The sequence below is a fragment of the Macrobrachium nipponense genome, chromosome 29 (genome assembly GCF_015104395.2).
Source record: "Macrobrachium nipponense isolate FS-2020 chromosome 29, ASM1510439v2, whole genome shotgun sequence".
Classification (NCBI taxonomy): Eukaryota; Metazoa; Arthropoda; class Malacostraca; order Decapoda; family Palaemonidae; genus Macrobrachium; species Macrobrachium nipponense.
Genome location: NC_061092.1, coordinates 44,699,160 through 44,715,850, shown reverse-complemented (window position 1 = coordinate 44,715,850; position 16,691 = coordinate 44,699,160). Strand labels below are relative to the sequence as shown.

Genomic DNA, 16,691 nt, shown 5'->3' with positions numbered 1-16,691 from the left:
GTTTCCAAGGGATTCCAAATTTCCTCTCACAACTAGGTATGATATTTGAGTCTGCAAAGAGATTGCATTCTAGGATCAGTAGTAAGGCAATAGACACGTGGGGAACGTTAAACTTAATTTTCTCTGTTTATTCCACATCAAAGTTCACTCATAAGGATATAGAAGGACTCGGAGCTTATACAGAAAAGATACTGCGTTGTTTAATCAACTAGGGGATGTTTAGCATGAAACACTAACGTAACGTTTCTTCCCAATGTAGCAGACACTAGTCTGAGTGGAAATATCACAATTAGATCTAATATCACTACTAGCATCAAAAGGGGAATTATTTACAGCATCGATGATAGCATTGGAGAACTGCGTTACAATAACCAATAATACGAATTGCGATGCTGAGTCAATAAGGGGGAAGTCGCCTTGGAAAGAATGAAAAGGAAGTACAGACAAAGAGGCAAAAACAATAACTGACTGCATTCGAAATTACTCCATTAGAGTACCTGGACATCTGTGGTCTTGTTTTCTTCCAAATTGCTGTGCCGGGGACAGCACTATGATCAATAAATGAACACGTGGGGGTCCCCAGAGGAGAGGAGAAGCAAAAAGGGGGAAGAGGAGTTAACGGCTTCGTAGCTGGAAATCTTCTAAGGGCTCATGCTAGTTGCCTCCTGGTTTTATGATCTTGGTTCCATCAGGCCTGTGTCCCAGCTTGTTCCTCTGGCCCAAGATAGAATCCGCCCATTGCAGTACCTGAAGGGATTAATTCCGGAGCAGCCAATTGGAACAGAATAAGATGATTCATGAGGTATTCAAAGAGAATGGAGGCTCAGTGAAGGTGGGTGACTGAAGAATATCTGAACTACCTTTCTATCGCCTTAGTACTGATCCTAGAATGCAATCTCTTTGCAGACTCAGATATCGTACCTAGTTGTGAGAGGAGATTTGAAATCCCTTGGAAACGGTGCCCGGACTAAATAGCAACCTGTTCAGCGCAAACCTTATTTTTGTGCCTGGATCGTTTCCCAGCCACGTGTACCGCTTGACCTGCAATCAACCACCTCCAATTTCATTTCTGTACCCATTCTAGTCCATGTCACCTGTAAGGTGTAAATTGCTACCCAAGTAATTTAAATGTAAAAATAGTTCAGTTAAACTAAAGCTCTAGAGTTTTATATAAATTCTTCGAACCATTGGTACCAGCCTTCAGCCGTAGGTTTTGTCTTGGTCTTGTTCTCTTGCAAGGCCTTTTTGGAATCCCAGAAAGTCACTACCCCAGTTGTCAGAGTCCGAGAAAAAGAGGTTTATAACTATATATATATATATATATATATATATATATATATATATATATATATATATATATATTTTAATAGCAATCGACTGACAGTGAATAAGATCAATAACTTTCATAATATATATATATATATATATATAATATATATTATTTATAATTATAATATATATATATATAATATATATATATATATATATATATATATATATATATATTATGAAAGTTCAATTGATCTATTCACTGTCAGTCGATTGCTATTAAAATCTACCTTAATATCTTTGGTACCGGTACAATGTACAGTGCTCTCTGTGACTGGGTGCTCTATTACAATATTCCTGTTGTAGACTGGTTCTTTAGCCTGTGTGAAAGAGATTTCCATTCCACTTTCATCGTGAGGTTGATATAACGTAGATGACTAGTGGCCATTTATATTCGGGGGATTAGATTCTGGTATTATATCCCTTTATGCGAACGCGATCTCTCTCTCTCTCTCCATCTCTCTCTCGTCTCTCTCTCTCCTCTCTATTCTCTCCTCTCTCTTCTCTCACTGAATCGCTGCGGTTATCTTGAAGTCTTTCCTACGATATTTGTTAATTATTTTAGTGGCTACCCTGAATAGTTCTTTATACGTCTAAATATAGAACTCTTATTGTTTTTGGAATACCATAGCCAAATATAAGAACCATCCCATCTTTCTCGCTCTCTCTCATTGAATCGCATAGGTTATCTTGAAGTTTTTCCTACGATCTTGATTAAAATTAACACTTACATGTGTATCTGATCAACAGTTTTCCGAGTAATTTGGAATTCTCATTTTTTTTTATTTTTCTTCAAAGGTCCAAACCAATTTCTAGAATCTCCCATTCTCTCTCTCTCTCTCTCTCTCTCTCTCGTCGTCTCTCTCTCTCTCATCTCTCCTCTCTCTCTCTCTCTCTCTCTCTGTGCGTGACTGAAAGCTTATAAAATGAGGTTATCAATTATCTGTTGACATTTTCATGACCAGTAGCTCTTGAAGGGGTATTAGAATGACATTTATAGCAGGAAGGTCACCCAATATGTCTCCAGCGTTTCAAATAATAAAAATTCGACCGGACATTACCAGTTTTCTAACTCTGCCTCTCTCATATATATATATATATATATATATATATATATATATATATAATATATATATATATATATATATACTATATATATATATATATATATATATATATACATATATATATATATATATATATATATATATATATAATATATATATATATATATACTATATTCATATATTATTGGTGACAGTAATAAAAATGGCGTTGTGAATATATAGCCTACTGTGGCCGAATAGGTAAAGGATTACTCTTGTAGTGCTGAGAGCGCTAATGCTAAGGTATCCTTTTATAGAGCCATTCCTTTGGTGTTTATTTCATGATCCAGCAACTGGAGGACGAGTGTTACATTGCCTTTCTTTCAACAGCTAACAATCCGTTTACAAAAGTAGGTGGTGGCTGTAAAGAGAGAGAGAGAGAGAGAGATAAAAGAAGAAATCACGCCACAGGTATTTTTTTACAGCATCAGCTCTAATAGGTCAGTCTGTGGGCGAAATTTAGCTGCAGTCATACGACCTGAATATTGCTACCTTACGAAAAACCACTCACATGATGCACTAAGCACAAATTCCTCCAAAGATGAAAAATTGTGGAGGAAATGCTCCAACCATTTGGATGCTTTTGTGTTGCCCGAATGTAGCCCTGAGATAATCTTTTTTTCTCTCTCTCTGGATTTCTAGTACATAAGAAAATATACAGTGAATAAAACACAAATTTGAAATGTTATGTCACAATATGTTAACCGCTAGTTTTCACAAATGAGGATGTTGGATTCCCAGTTGTTATATTTACAAATAGCTACAACACCTTGTTATGTAAGTTGTTACAAACATACCCACTTTACTGCTTATATGATGAACAGAATTTCTCCAAATGTGGAAGATTATGGTTTGGGTAGCCAAGTGAAAATGGGGAAAATAGTAGAATTTTAGGGAATATAACTGGGACAGGCACGACATCGAAAAGGATTGATTGGTCACCTACACTGCGTGAAGAATGTAGAATCCAAAGGGAATTGAGACACGTAGAGAATACTTGTGTGCGTATCAAAAAGCAGTTTCACTTTAAAATACGATTTGCGTATATTCTTTATGAACTAGTACACTCATGCCATGTGAGTTCGTACACACACACACGCGCGCACACACACACACGCGCGCGCGCACACACACACACGCACGCGCGCACACACACACACACACACACACACACACATATATATATATATATATATATATATATGTATGTATATATATATATATTATATATATATATATATATATATATATATATATATCAGTAATAGCCAAACTCACCCGTTCCTTTGCCCATATTTACCAAACCAATGAGAATCACGACGATACAATTTTAATAATATCATTCGTCCTACCATGACAACTCTAGAATTGGTTGCTATATCATTATCGTAATAGAATTTAATAGAATTGAATGACAATAATTTCCGTTCGAAAATCTGATATCAGGGCAAAATGGCTACTTCATCTCCCGTCCTCTGGCGCGATAGTTCTCTCTCTCTCTCTCTCTCTCTCTCTCTCTCTCTCTCTCTCTCTCTCTCTCTCTCTCTCTCTCTCTCTCTCTCTCTCAGTACATCGTTGTGGAGTATACAAAGGAAGATTTCAATTCGCTCTGAGTCCATGTAAGAATAATCATATCCAAGGATCTTGTTTGCTTGTTTACGCTTAGGAGGTTCGTTTTGGGTTTTCACAGGTTTTTGGGTTCGATACAGACCCGCTTGGAATTCTGATGAGATTCTGTCGTTCTGCTTCATATTCTGTATTTTGATCTCTGAGAGAAGAATGCAAGTTTGTACTTCACGTAAATTAAGATCGTAAATAGCTAGTTTATACTTTACGAAAATAGTTCGTAAATAGGTAGTTTGTACTTCACGAAAATAAAGGTCGTAAGTGGCTAGTTAGTACTTCACGAAAATAAATGTCTTAAATATCAAATTTGTACTTCACGAAAATAAGGGTCGTAAATAGCTAACTAGTACTTCACGAAAATAAAGATCGTAAGTAGCTAGTTTGTAGTACACGAAAATAAATGTCTTAAACATCAAATTTGTACTTACGAAAATAAGGGTCGTAAATAGCTAGTTTGTACTTCACGAAAATAAAGGCCGTAAATAGATAATATGTACTTCATGAAATTGAGGTCATAAAAGATATTCTGTCCTAAATGAAAATAAAGGTTGTAAATAGATAGTTTGTAATTCAGAAAAATTAAGGTCGGAAATAGATAGTTTGTACTTTAGGACAATAAAGGTCTTGAATGGAGAGTTTATACTTCATGACAATAAAGTTCGTAAATAGAAAAAATAAAGGTTGCCAGAAGATAGTTTGCACTTCATGAAAATAAAAGTCATGAATAGATATTTTGTGTTTCATGAAATGAAGGTCATAATAGTTTCCGTACTTTATGAAAATAAAGACCTCTAATAGATAGCTGTAGAATAATGACGGAATTACCGTACAAAAGTCATTGACAATTCTTCAAGATCTATATGCCATCAGTGCACTACATGCAGTGTACTGTAGGCATTACTTAAGGTTCTTTGCAGCGTGCCTTCGGCCCGTAGCTGGAACCCTTTCATTCCTTTTACTGTACCTCCTGTCATATTCTCTTTAATCCATATTACTTTCCATCCCCCTAACAATTGATTCGTAGTTGCGAATCAATTGTTAAAAACGTTGCGAGGTTTTCCTCCCGTTACACCTTTCAAACCTTTAACAGAATTCCATATTATTTGTTATTTGCGGAATAATATATGTATATATATATATATATATATATATATATATATATATATATATATTATATATATATAATATATATATATCATATATATATATATCATAGTATATATATATATATATTTATATATATATATATATATATATATATATGTATATATATAATAAAGGCGTGTTTGCATGCGCTTTACATACAAAACCCCTCTATTTTTCATTCTTTTGAGCGGTCTATTCTGTGGCGCTCCCGGCCTCCCCGAAGCACTTAAACGTGACACTGTAGACATGCACGCGAATAAAAGTTCATACGTATAAATAAAAAAGTGGCCAGAAAGATGAGTGGCAAGCGGAAAGAAAAACCATTAAACCATTGTATCCTTCTTCTTCCACCAGCCACTCGCGCGTGCGCGCGCTCCTGGGAAACGCACTGCTATTACTCCGCCCCCTCTCTGGAGGAACACAATTCCATATGCAAATGTAGCAGTCGAGTGGATATGCTGCCGTTGTGGCTGCACCTACGCCTGTGGTGTGGTGGGCGTGAGGGCGGGCCGGGACTTGGCTGTTTTTGGTTGTCTGTATCGGGATGGCTGATTGACTGCGTCGATATGTCTCTATGTCTAGCAACAATTTTTCTCCCCAAAGTCAGACTGGCTATGTCTTTCTGCAGACAGGGCCATGTGTGCGTTTTTGCTTCTCTATCCGAATGCCCTGTCTTTGTATATGTCTATCTGTTCGTCAGACATTATTTGTTCATGGTCAGTATGGCTGTTTCTCAATATAAGTCTGTCTGTCTTTCTGCGTGACGCTGTGTCTTTTTGTATATTTGCTTAGCATCTCTGTACCTCTCGAGGACTACAAGGAGTTATGTGTTTTTGAACCACTGCCTTCATGTCGATGTCTTCATGTTTGTCTTCAGCTCATTCAAATGTATCACTTCGAAGTTACGTTAGCAAAACTTTGGAAATTCAACTCAGAAAAGGAATAAACTGAAAACTCGTTTGCTCATGAAATGTATGATCAAGTGGATCAAATTTTATACGTTCTGGTTCTGTTTTAATGTTAGTCCGACTCCTCGAATATCCAGTAAATAATTTCAAAGGATTCCTTTATTTCAGGGAGAGGAGGTTTGCATTTTATCGAAAAGATGTTCAGTCGTGTGGTACGTGACCCAGGATTGTTAATAATTGATTATCAGAAAGATCGCGAGATCCAATATTCAGGGCGTCGTCATTGATGCGAACACGGAGTTTTCTGCGTAGTCAGTTGTATAGATATTGTGAAGCAGCGAGATTTTCTGTTATTTTTCCTCCAAATGCTCACAGCGAGTATGGATAAATTTATCGCAGTGTTTAAATGGCTACTATGGAGAAAGTGGTTTTATCTCAATCACAATTTAAAATAAGATAGAGCTAGTTCTCCATTTCCTTTTTCCCAAGCGGGATGATATATTATCTGGATGGATGGGTTGCTCAAAAGGATAAAGCTATATGCTATATGCTGTCATGTAAAGTAAAATTAGTCTTGAGTGAAGCCATGAACTTTCTATAAATTTATTATAATATGCTGTCACATTGTATATATATTTTATATATATATATATATATATATATATATATATATATATATATATATATATATATATATATAATATATATATATAATGTGACAGCATATTATAATAAATTTATAGAAAGTCATGGCTTCACTCAAAGACTAATTTTACTTTACATGACAACATATAGCATCATAGCTATATATATATATATATATATATATATATATATATATATATATATATATATATATATATATATATACAGGCAGTCCCCGGGTTACGACGGGGGTTCCGTTCTTGAGGCGCGTCGTAAGCCGAAAATCGTCGTAAGCCGGAACGACACTTGGAAATATGCCTTAAACTAAGAAAAAGTTAGAGACCTTACCTGTGTGACATGCAAGTATATTGCATGATGTGTAGTGTGGTTATTTCAATGGCAAAGGATGGTTCTTGAAGGTATAATTCTTTATTAAACTCTTGTGACACTATAAAGCACAATAAGCTGAAAAACTATGAAGTCACCTTATAAGGTACTTAAAAATACTGAAGGGAAGTCAATTCATACACCTTTGAAATGTTTAAATTTATTATTTATTGCAAATGTGTCAAGTGCATGACACAGGGCTCTTCCTCTTCAATAATCAGCTTCTCCTCCATACCTGGATGGGAAATACAGAAATTGCACGTTAGTGGTGAAGCCTAAGAATTAATTTAAATTATATAGGTAAGAATAATATGGCAAGAAGCACTTATACATAGGAATATGCAAACTGTTACCTTACTGTAAGTAGGTCAAGACAAGAAAAACCAAGTATGACAACCAAATCAAGGCTGGATAATCCTATCCTGAAATAATATAATATCCGTGTAAGTTTGCATTAAAGGAGATTCTTGCAATTTTATGTTGACTTATCCAGAAATAACAAATAGTAGCTTACCACTATGTACAATAAACCCATGAACAACCTTCAGTAGAGTTGCGAAAACCACTGTAAGGACAAGAGAAATCCTTTATAACTATTAAACATTCGTGAATATCCGTACTCTACCGATGGCAGGTAGGAAGGACTTTAATAGGCAGCGACAAAGGCTCAAAGAGATTGTTACGATTACCATTCAGCATTTGACCCCAAAAAATACCTTGGTATCACCGTAGTCCATCCGAGCAAGAAGGGATTGAAGTCAATGCTTAGGAGAACGTGACTTTTCTCCACAAATCATCCACTAAGGTGAATCAAAGTCGAGACGATGATGAACAAATCAGTCGTAGGAGGCAGAGCACATCCAGGTGGCCACCAATTACGCCGTCCAAATTATGGAACCAAGGGAATACTTCACAAATGCCTCTTGAGGGACCCTTGATTCTTAATAACATTCTCAGAGCCTCGTCCAAGACATCCTCCAGGAAGACAGGCTCACTCTGACGATGGAAGACGGGCTCAATGGCATACGGGTATGTGGTGGGTTCCTACAGGATAGCTCACTGCCCTAATGCTCTGACAGGACCGCCCGGACTGACCGGACTGGCAGAACTGCCTCGACTGCTGATCTGCTTGGACTGTCTAGTACTCTACTGCTTCGCACGGCATTCAAGGCGATCTCGAAGTTTCCTCGTAAACAACAAAAAGAGGAGGAGTCAACAATTTGCTGATCATAACTATGGCAGCAGGAAGGACTGTAAGCGGTACCAAGTACTTATTTTACTTATTTTGGTAATACTAAAATTCCATATTTACGAATCCTTCCTGCCGCTGTAGGCAAGTACATTAAAAATTTATTTATTCTGTATACACAATGTACTACACTTAATCCTTAGGTTAGATTATACACTAAACACTATATTATGCACTGTACACTTCGTAGTAGTATTTGGTAGATCCTGGAGTACACTAAAATCCCAGTCTGGTAGCTCTGGAAGGTAAAAGTATAACACAATTAGTACAAAATACTACACAAAGTCCTGAATGCAATATGTAAATTATAGATATCAAGAGTAAAAGAGTTAATGTATGTTAATTAATTCCTTACTTTTAGTTTATAATCCATTACTTATTTGAGTTATATCAAGAGTAAAAAAGTTAATGTATGTGAATTAATTCCTTACTTTTAGTTTAAAGTTGTCCTGCTTTGTAACCCTGGATGCACAAAGTCTTATGTGGCCCCATAGCCTACATCATTCAGGGGGTTCTGGAATGTACAAAAAATAATTTTGTCAGTAAGTACTCTATGCATAGTAAGTTACATACAGTAATATGCACCATACAGTGGTTTAATATCAACTGGTATGCATAGTATAAATGATTGGTCTACACCCCCTGTTCAGCAGGGAGTGTACAGTATGTACGTAATTCCATGAGGGACCTTGATCACTTATCCCATGTGAGAGATCTTGGTCACTTTTTTTTTAGTATGTACGTATAAAACTTACTTAATGTATGTTTACTACACTATGTATAATTCCTTACCTTTATGTTATGTAGTAACCCTGGACAAAGTTTTATGTGGCCCCATAGCCTGCATCATGGAGGGGGTCCTGGTTTTCTGGAATGTACCAAAAAAGTATCAAAGTTAAGTCATGTATGTATGTTTAGTAAGTTACATACAGTAACCATACGTACAGTGGTTTATAACATGTATGTACATAATCAAACTTGGTTGGAAATTCCTGTAAAAAAAAGTTATGTACGTATGTAATATGTACTACTGTATGTAAAAACCTTACTGTTCATACTTTGTTACACTACATGTTACATGTGATACGTATACTTTCCTGAAGGGTTTTTTCCATCCAAAAATGGTGCTTCTACTTGTAGTTATCCCTTGATGACACTTGTAGTAGTAATTTGTTAGTAACAACCTGGAGTTGTGTGAAAAATGTTGGTTCTGGAAGGAAAAGTAACAAAATTAGTGTACAAAATATACACTACAGAAAGTTGTGAATGCAATATGTTAATTACTGTAGATATATCAAGAGTACTAAAAGAGTTAATGTATGTTAATTAATTCCTTACTTTTAGTTTAAAGTTGTCGTTCAATGTAACCCTGGATTGGACAGATAAAGTCTTATGTGGCCCCATAGCCTACATCATTCAGGGGGTTCTGGAATGTACAAAAAATAATTTTGTCAGTAAGTACTCTATGCATAGTAAGTTACATACAGTAATATGCACCATACAGTGGTTTAATATCACATATAACATGTTAGTATAAAACTTAATTTAGAAATTCCTTACATAACTTACCAACTTTTAGTGAGTCTCAAAGCTGTTACCTAGGTTGTGGGAGATGGAGGTGGAGGTGTAGAGCATTCATGATAAGGATGCATTCCAAACCTAACTTCAGTGTGCTTTATCACAGATAACAGGCTAGGATGATGGGCAGTCTGGAATGAAGAATTAATATTAAAGGACAGTATGTAACCACTTAGGTGTACAAAAATTTATTGTACGTATGCAAACATTAAACACAACTGAGAATTCCTTACCTTCAGCAAAATGAAGACATGTAGGCTATGTAGAGGTCTGGTTTATGTAAGTCACAGGTGCATGCCAGTCTGGAATGATAATGTAATAGTACATATGATTATATAGTATGTATGTTACATACATAACATGGTTATTACATATGTAATAATAAAACATTAATAAAAAAAAAAATGTCCTTACCAAATTCTAGTGGTTGGCTTGCTTACTGGGATGGCCATATGGTACATGAGAGTGGGTGGCTGGGCTATGGAGTGGGATGGGCAGGTGCTTGGGAGTCTGGAATGATAAAAAATATATAAAATGATAGTTACTACTACTGTAACTACTGCACATGTTATTACTGTTTGACATATGTAGTGTGTAATACGTATGTTCAATATAAAAAATGAAGAATTCTTTTACCTGAAGGAATGGGAGAGGTGATACTACTCGTATCAACTGATTTGGGCTCTGGAGAGGTGATACTCGTATCAACTGATGAGGGAACATCTACATCTGGAAAGAATGAAAGGGTACATAAATATATTATAAGGTGGATGTAATTGTAGCATATGTACACTTTTTAATAAAATTTCTATTAGCAATTTATAAAACATTTTATACAAATTTGTTAAGGATTCCTTACCTGATGTATAGGGCGAGGCATCAAAACCATGGAAAGGCTCAGGGTCATCTGGGTCACTGTCACTATCAAAGGGGTCTGAAATGAAAAAAAAAAAAAAAAATTATAAGGTTATGCAACATCAAACACATTGTACCACTATGTAAGTTAGTGTACGTATGTATGTAGGGTGTAAACAATTTCCAACATGAAAATGAGAAAAATGAAATTGCTTACCTGATTGTACACGTACAGGTGGGCGGGCTGATACAGAGGGTCCAGGTACAGGGGGATCTGGAACTGTCACAGGTAGTACAGGGAGATCTGGAACTGTCACAGGTAGTACAGGGAGATCTGGAACTGTCACAGGTAGTACAGGGGGATCTGGAACTGTCACCACTTCTGCAATAAAATTACAAATGATGAAAATTAATGAAGTTACAATTTACTCTTACATTTAGTTGTTACATTAAAAAATTAAACACATTTAATATGTACACTATGTAAACACATAAAATTAGTAAAACAGTTCAGAATTCCTTACCAGGACTAGGAGTGGGAGGTGGTGGTACTGGAGACTTGTGAAAGAAAGTGTCAAGCCTGGACTGCACACTTCTCTTCGTCTGCTTCTCCTTCAGGGTCTCCTTGTAGAAAGTCACCAAATCCATGATTCCTCTCTTGATTTTGTCAAACCTAGAAACGTTAGGGTCTTCTGCCTCAAAAAGAGAAGCCAAGGCTCTCTCCAGATGAGTAAAACCCTCTGACAAGCCTTTCACAGTTAATGACCTGGGTTTTGGCTCTGGTGCCGCCTCCTCTTCCTCAATCATTGTTGTTCAAGTTCTAGTAAGTCCTCTGCAGACAATTCCTCTCCATGGGAAGCCAGCAGCTCTGTTACATCATCAGGTTCAAGATCTAGTTTCAGCCTCTTGCTTAGCCCTACGATCTTCCTCGTCACAGTCTCGACGTCTTCTGCTTGGTCAAAGCCTTCAAAACTGTGCACAAACTGTGGACACAGTTTCCTCCAGGCCCCATTTAAAGTGGTCGTCTTCACCTCGTCCCAAGCACTTGCAATGTTCTTCAATGCATCTGCAATGTTGTAGCCCTTCCAGAATTGCTTCAGTGTCAACTCCTTGTTAGCTTCTATGGCCCTCAAAGCAAAAACGTATGGTCCTTCTAAGGTAGTAAGCCTTGAAATTAGCTATTACTCCTGGTCCATTGGCTGTATCAGCGATGTGGTATTGGGTGGGAGGTACACCACCTTCACATTAGGATGCATGTCGCTCAAATTTGAAGGGTGACCAGGGGCATTGTCCAGGACTAAGAGGGCCTTAAAAGGCAGACCCTTCGAAGTCAAATACCGCTCCACTGCTGGCACGAAATGGTCATTGAACCAATCTTCGAAGACCATTAAGGTAACCCACGCCTTCTTGTTAGATTTTCAAACATCACAGGGGAGTTGACTCTTGAAAATGCCCTTGAAAAGCCCTGGGATTCTCGGCCAAATACACCAGCAAGGGCTTCAGTTTCAAATCACCACTTGCATTGGCCCCAAACAGCAGTCAGTCGCTCCTTTCCAGCTTTATGGCCAGGTGCTGACTTCTCCTCCTTGGAAAGGTACGTTCGATTTGGCATTCTTTTCCAAAATAATCCAGTCTCATCCACATTAAAGACTTGGTCAGCCGTGTAACCACCATCCTTAATTATCTCAGCCAAACCACCTGGAAAACTTTCTGCTGCTTCGCTATCAGCACTAGCAGCTTCACCTTGCAGCTTCACATTATGCAAATTTGCACGAGCCTTAAAACGGTTAAACCAACCTCTACTCGCGGAAAATTCACCACCAGCACTGCCTTCGCCAAACTTTTTCACTACTGCCTCATGCAGCGCTCTAGCCTTCTCCTGGATCACACTTAAGCTCACCGGAACACACGTCGCTGGTTCTGGTCCTCCAGCCAGATCATGAGCAATTTCTCCATTTCAACAATGCTCTGGCTACGTTGCTTCTCGTTTATCACCGTTGACTTCATCGGTGCAGCATCCTTAACATGCTTCAGAATACGTTCCTTATCCTTCACAATGGTTACCACCGTGGTCCTGCTCAAGCCTAAAGAACGGCCTATTTCGGTGTTAGTTTCTCCCTTCTCCGAACGCTTTATCACGTCATATTTGACCTCCATCGTGATGACCTTCCTCTTCTTGGATGAACTATCATCGGAGGAAGTACTTTGGCGTTTAGGAGCCATTGTAAATTTGCGAAAATGGCAAGGAATTTCAGCAACGTCTCAGCACACAACCTAGTGAAATGCAGGCAGGCACGCGATTGAAGTGGCGTCCTTTCGTATTGTTACGCTTGGCGTCCTCGACCGTCCGAGGTCGTTGTTCGGTCAATTTACCATACAGTTTAATAGCGTTAATTAATTTATGCACCTCCGCTCAAAAACTAGTTCTGCATATGAGGTATCGTTAAAAAGCATAACAAAATGTCGTAACCTTGGAATTTGTGTTGTAATCTAACCAGAAACTTAGTTTTTTTTAATTATGTACTGGAAACAAGCAATGATTTTTCATTATTATTTGCGTTGTTTGCTTTTGGACTGTTTTAAACTGCGCATCCCAAGCTAGTGTATTCATTCGCCCGCAAACTAGTTCCGCATATGCGGCGTCACTAAAAAAATTCAAAAAATACGAAAAAAAAAAGTGTCAAAAATCATCATAACCTCAAAATTTTTGTTGTAATGTAACCAAAAACATATTTTTATTATGTACTGTGCTAAACTATAAAGGATTTTTATCATAGCATGCGTTTTTTAAAAGCGTCGTTAACTCGGAGCGTCGGAAGCGTCAGCGTCGTAACCTCGGAACAAGCGTCGTAACCCAGGACGGAATTTCCATTGAATATTTAAGAAAAAGCGTCGTAACCTCGGAACGTCGTAAGCCGGAACCGTCGTAAGCCGGGGACTGCCTGTATATATATATATATATATATTATATATATATATATGACTTAATATTTGTGGTATAATATCATCTATCTATCTATCTATCTATCTATCTATATATATATATATATATATAGATAGATAGATAGATAGATAGATAGATATATCCACAAATATTAAGTCATATATATATATATATATATATATATATATATATATATATATATATATATATATATATTATATATATATATATCTATATATATAGATATATCTAATATATATATATATATATATATATATATATATATATATAGATATATCTATATTTATCTATATATAGAGATATATATATATAGATATATATATATATATATATATAGATATATATATATATATATATATATATATATATATATAATATATATATATATATATATATATATATATATATATATATATATATATATATATATATATATATATATATATATATATATATATATATATATATATAGATATATATATAGATATATATATATATATATATATATATATATATATAAATATTATATATCATATATATATATATCTATATATATTATATATCTATATATATATCATATATATATATCTATATATATATATATCTATATATATATATATAGATATATATATATATATACTCTATATATATATATATATATATATATATATATATATATATATATCTATATATATATATATATATATATATATATATACTATATATATTGTCATTCATATCTCAAATACCCCCTTTTTTTCCCCTTCTTGTACACTGAAAATCTCTAGGTTACTCGACTCCTAGTCGTACTTTTGCCGGCAATGTAACGTTCCTTTTTTCCTCTACCTTTTCCTCTGAGCCTTTGCAGTTTTGCACTTTGTTTCTAATTGATTTTTCGTCATCGATAAACTGATCCCGCGACAATTCCCGAATTTGAATCCGTAAGTTAGTAAAATTCAAACCTCCGAGACAAAAAGTATCGTAAATAGAACTAAGAGTGGCATCTTTGCAGACAAACTGAGAATCCAAGCCGGAATTCAAAGTTGCTCTACCTATGTGACGAAACTTTATTAATACAACAGTATAGAGAATGATGATTATCAATAAGAAGCCTTCTCAAAAACGAGAAAAATAATCGACCCGAGGACAAATCAGTATGTCTCAGATATGAAGGAGCAGCTTATATAATAAAAGTACTTATAGCACCTTTCGCGTAAATGTAATACCTCTGAAGGAGATACTATAGCTAGTTTCATGTAGTGTCTCTAATATGTAAGTTAACATGGCCCTTGAGAATACTTTAGAAAGGAAGGACTTTAATGAGCAAAATACAGGACAACTGGCAACCCGGACGCGGCATGCGTATAGGTTAAAGGCCTATTTAGTAGATTGCATTTGGTGTGATATTGTACATACCTTTTCCAACCCATTGATTACTAGACAAAAGGCGTTCATCTAGGCTGATACGGTACTTGGGCTGTGTTACAAAATATACATTTTTACAGGTGATTGCATAGGGCATCGTTGCAGTATATAGATTAGAAATTATTCCTGAAAAAACGATCATACTGCAAGTTATATGAAAGTGTGGAAAAGTTATACATACTGTACATTGAAAAATTATTTGAATTATTGTTATAAAAGATATGCATTCTATCAGTATGCTGACAAAGTACTTGTTTGCTAAGGAGTAGAGTATGCTATAATATACAGTGATTACTGTACAATTTGTTACATTATAATATGTTATGATATATGAATTGCAGATGATTATTGAACTGGGTGCATTATATTGCAATGAGATTCACAAATGAAATGTTAGTACGGTTTATGCAATGATTGAAAGATACCGTAATATACCTAAATGATGAGATCTTTCCTTTATGTATCCACCTTTGTGGCATGTTTAGTACAAACCCGTTGGCGATAACCGTAAAAAACATAAACAAAAGACTGTAAATATCATAAAGAAATATTAGTCCTAGATAATGACCCCGCTAACTCTTGGGGGTCACTATCTAGGAAAGATCCAAATGATGCTAACTAAGCTTATTATATAGAATAGAATACTATGCATATGATATAGTGTATATTTTCGCCTTATAAGGACTATCTGGATCAAGCAAATTTGGGGTGAGATGCCAACACCCTTTTCAATACATCTAGCTTTAGAAAATGCTTAGTGAGTCGACTTCACTCTACCTGTCTTTTCACACCCCTGAGATAGTGACTAATTTAAGGTGAGTTTACACTAGGCTTCAGCCCACGGTGCATACGTAAGACTCATCACCAACTCCTCCCAAATTCTTGTTAGCCTGGCTACTGGACTGCTCATTAGGTTGTGTTAGTGGTGTGGCGTGACTCTTGATGAGCAGTCCAGTAGGCGGGGCTAACAAGAATTTGGGAGGAGTTGGTGATGAGTCTTACGTGTGCAGCGTGGGCTGAAGCTTAGTGTAAACTCACCTTAGAGTGCGCTTCCTTAACTCGACACGAGGTTTCCAGCCTGTTTCTGACGAATTAACAGCTGGCAGTACCTCTGTGTCCTTAGTCTGTCATAACTTGGTTGCTCTCTTCTGCTGGTCCGTCCCAGTTGTTTGAGGCCAGGTGGATTATTTTCATTCCAACCGAAACTCTAGAAAGAAGTTGACGGACTATTCCTAAAATAATAGACTACTCTTTATATATCCTCTATTTTTGAAGTATTTGTGTCCTATTTATTCTCTGTTTTGGCAATACTCGACTCCTGATGATTTTTTTTAACTGGATATTCAAACAAGTCGTAGAATAGGTTCTAGACAACATTATTACATGACAACCCCATTTACAGAATGGCAATATATCGACCTCAAACATTTAACAGATTCATGAGCATGTTTCTTTTTATTCTTTGCTATATG

At 36.0% G+C, this 16,691-nt stretch overlaps 1 protein-coding gene and 2 long non-coding RNA genes across 3 annotated transcripts; all 3 read right to left on the bottom strand.

The window, feature by feature from the left end:
* Positions 1-7,226: 7,226 nt before the first annotated feature.
* LOC135205964 (uncharacterized) lies at positions 7,227-8,181 on the bottom strand. The gene is made up of 3 exons (XR_010312649.1): positions 7,875-8,181; positions 7,501-7,569; positions 7,227-7,382 (listed from the first exon to the last, which is right to left on the bottom strand). It is a non-coding gene; the product is annotated as an uncharacterized LOC135205964 (long non-coding RNA).
* Positions 8,182-8,855: 674 nt separating this feature from the next.
* LOC135205963 (uncharacterized) lies at positions 8,856-9,771 on the bottom strand. The gene is made up of 3 exons (XR_010312648.1): positions 9,735-9,771; positions 9,189-9,606; positions 8,856-8,910 (listed from the first exon to the last, which is right to left on the bottom strand). It is a non-coding gene; the product is annotated as an uncharacterized LOC135205963 (long non-coding RNA).
* Positions 9,772-9,982: 211 nt separating this feature from the next.
* LOC135205962 (uncharacterized) lies at positions 9,983-11,871 on the bottom strand. The gene is made up of 7 exons (XM_064237147.1): positions 11,354-11,871; positions 11,047-11,211; positions 10,834-10,908; positions 10,611-10,703; positions 10,389-10,484; positions 10,208-10,276; positions 9,983-10,105 (listed from the first exon to the last, which is right to left on the bottom strand). Exons 1-5 carry the CDS (start codon positions 11,634-11,636, stop codon positions 10,453-10,455), a joined length of 648 nt encoding a protein of 215 aa, XP_064093217.1. The 5' UTR covers positions 11,637-11,871; the 3' UTR covers positions 9,983-10,105; positions 10,208-10,276; positions 10,389-10,452.
* Positions 11,872-16,691: the final 4,820 nt, after the last annotated feature.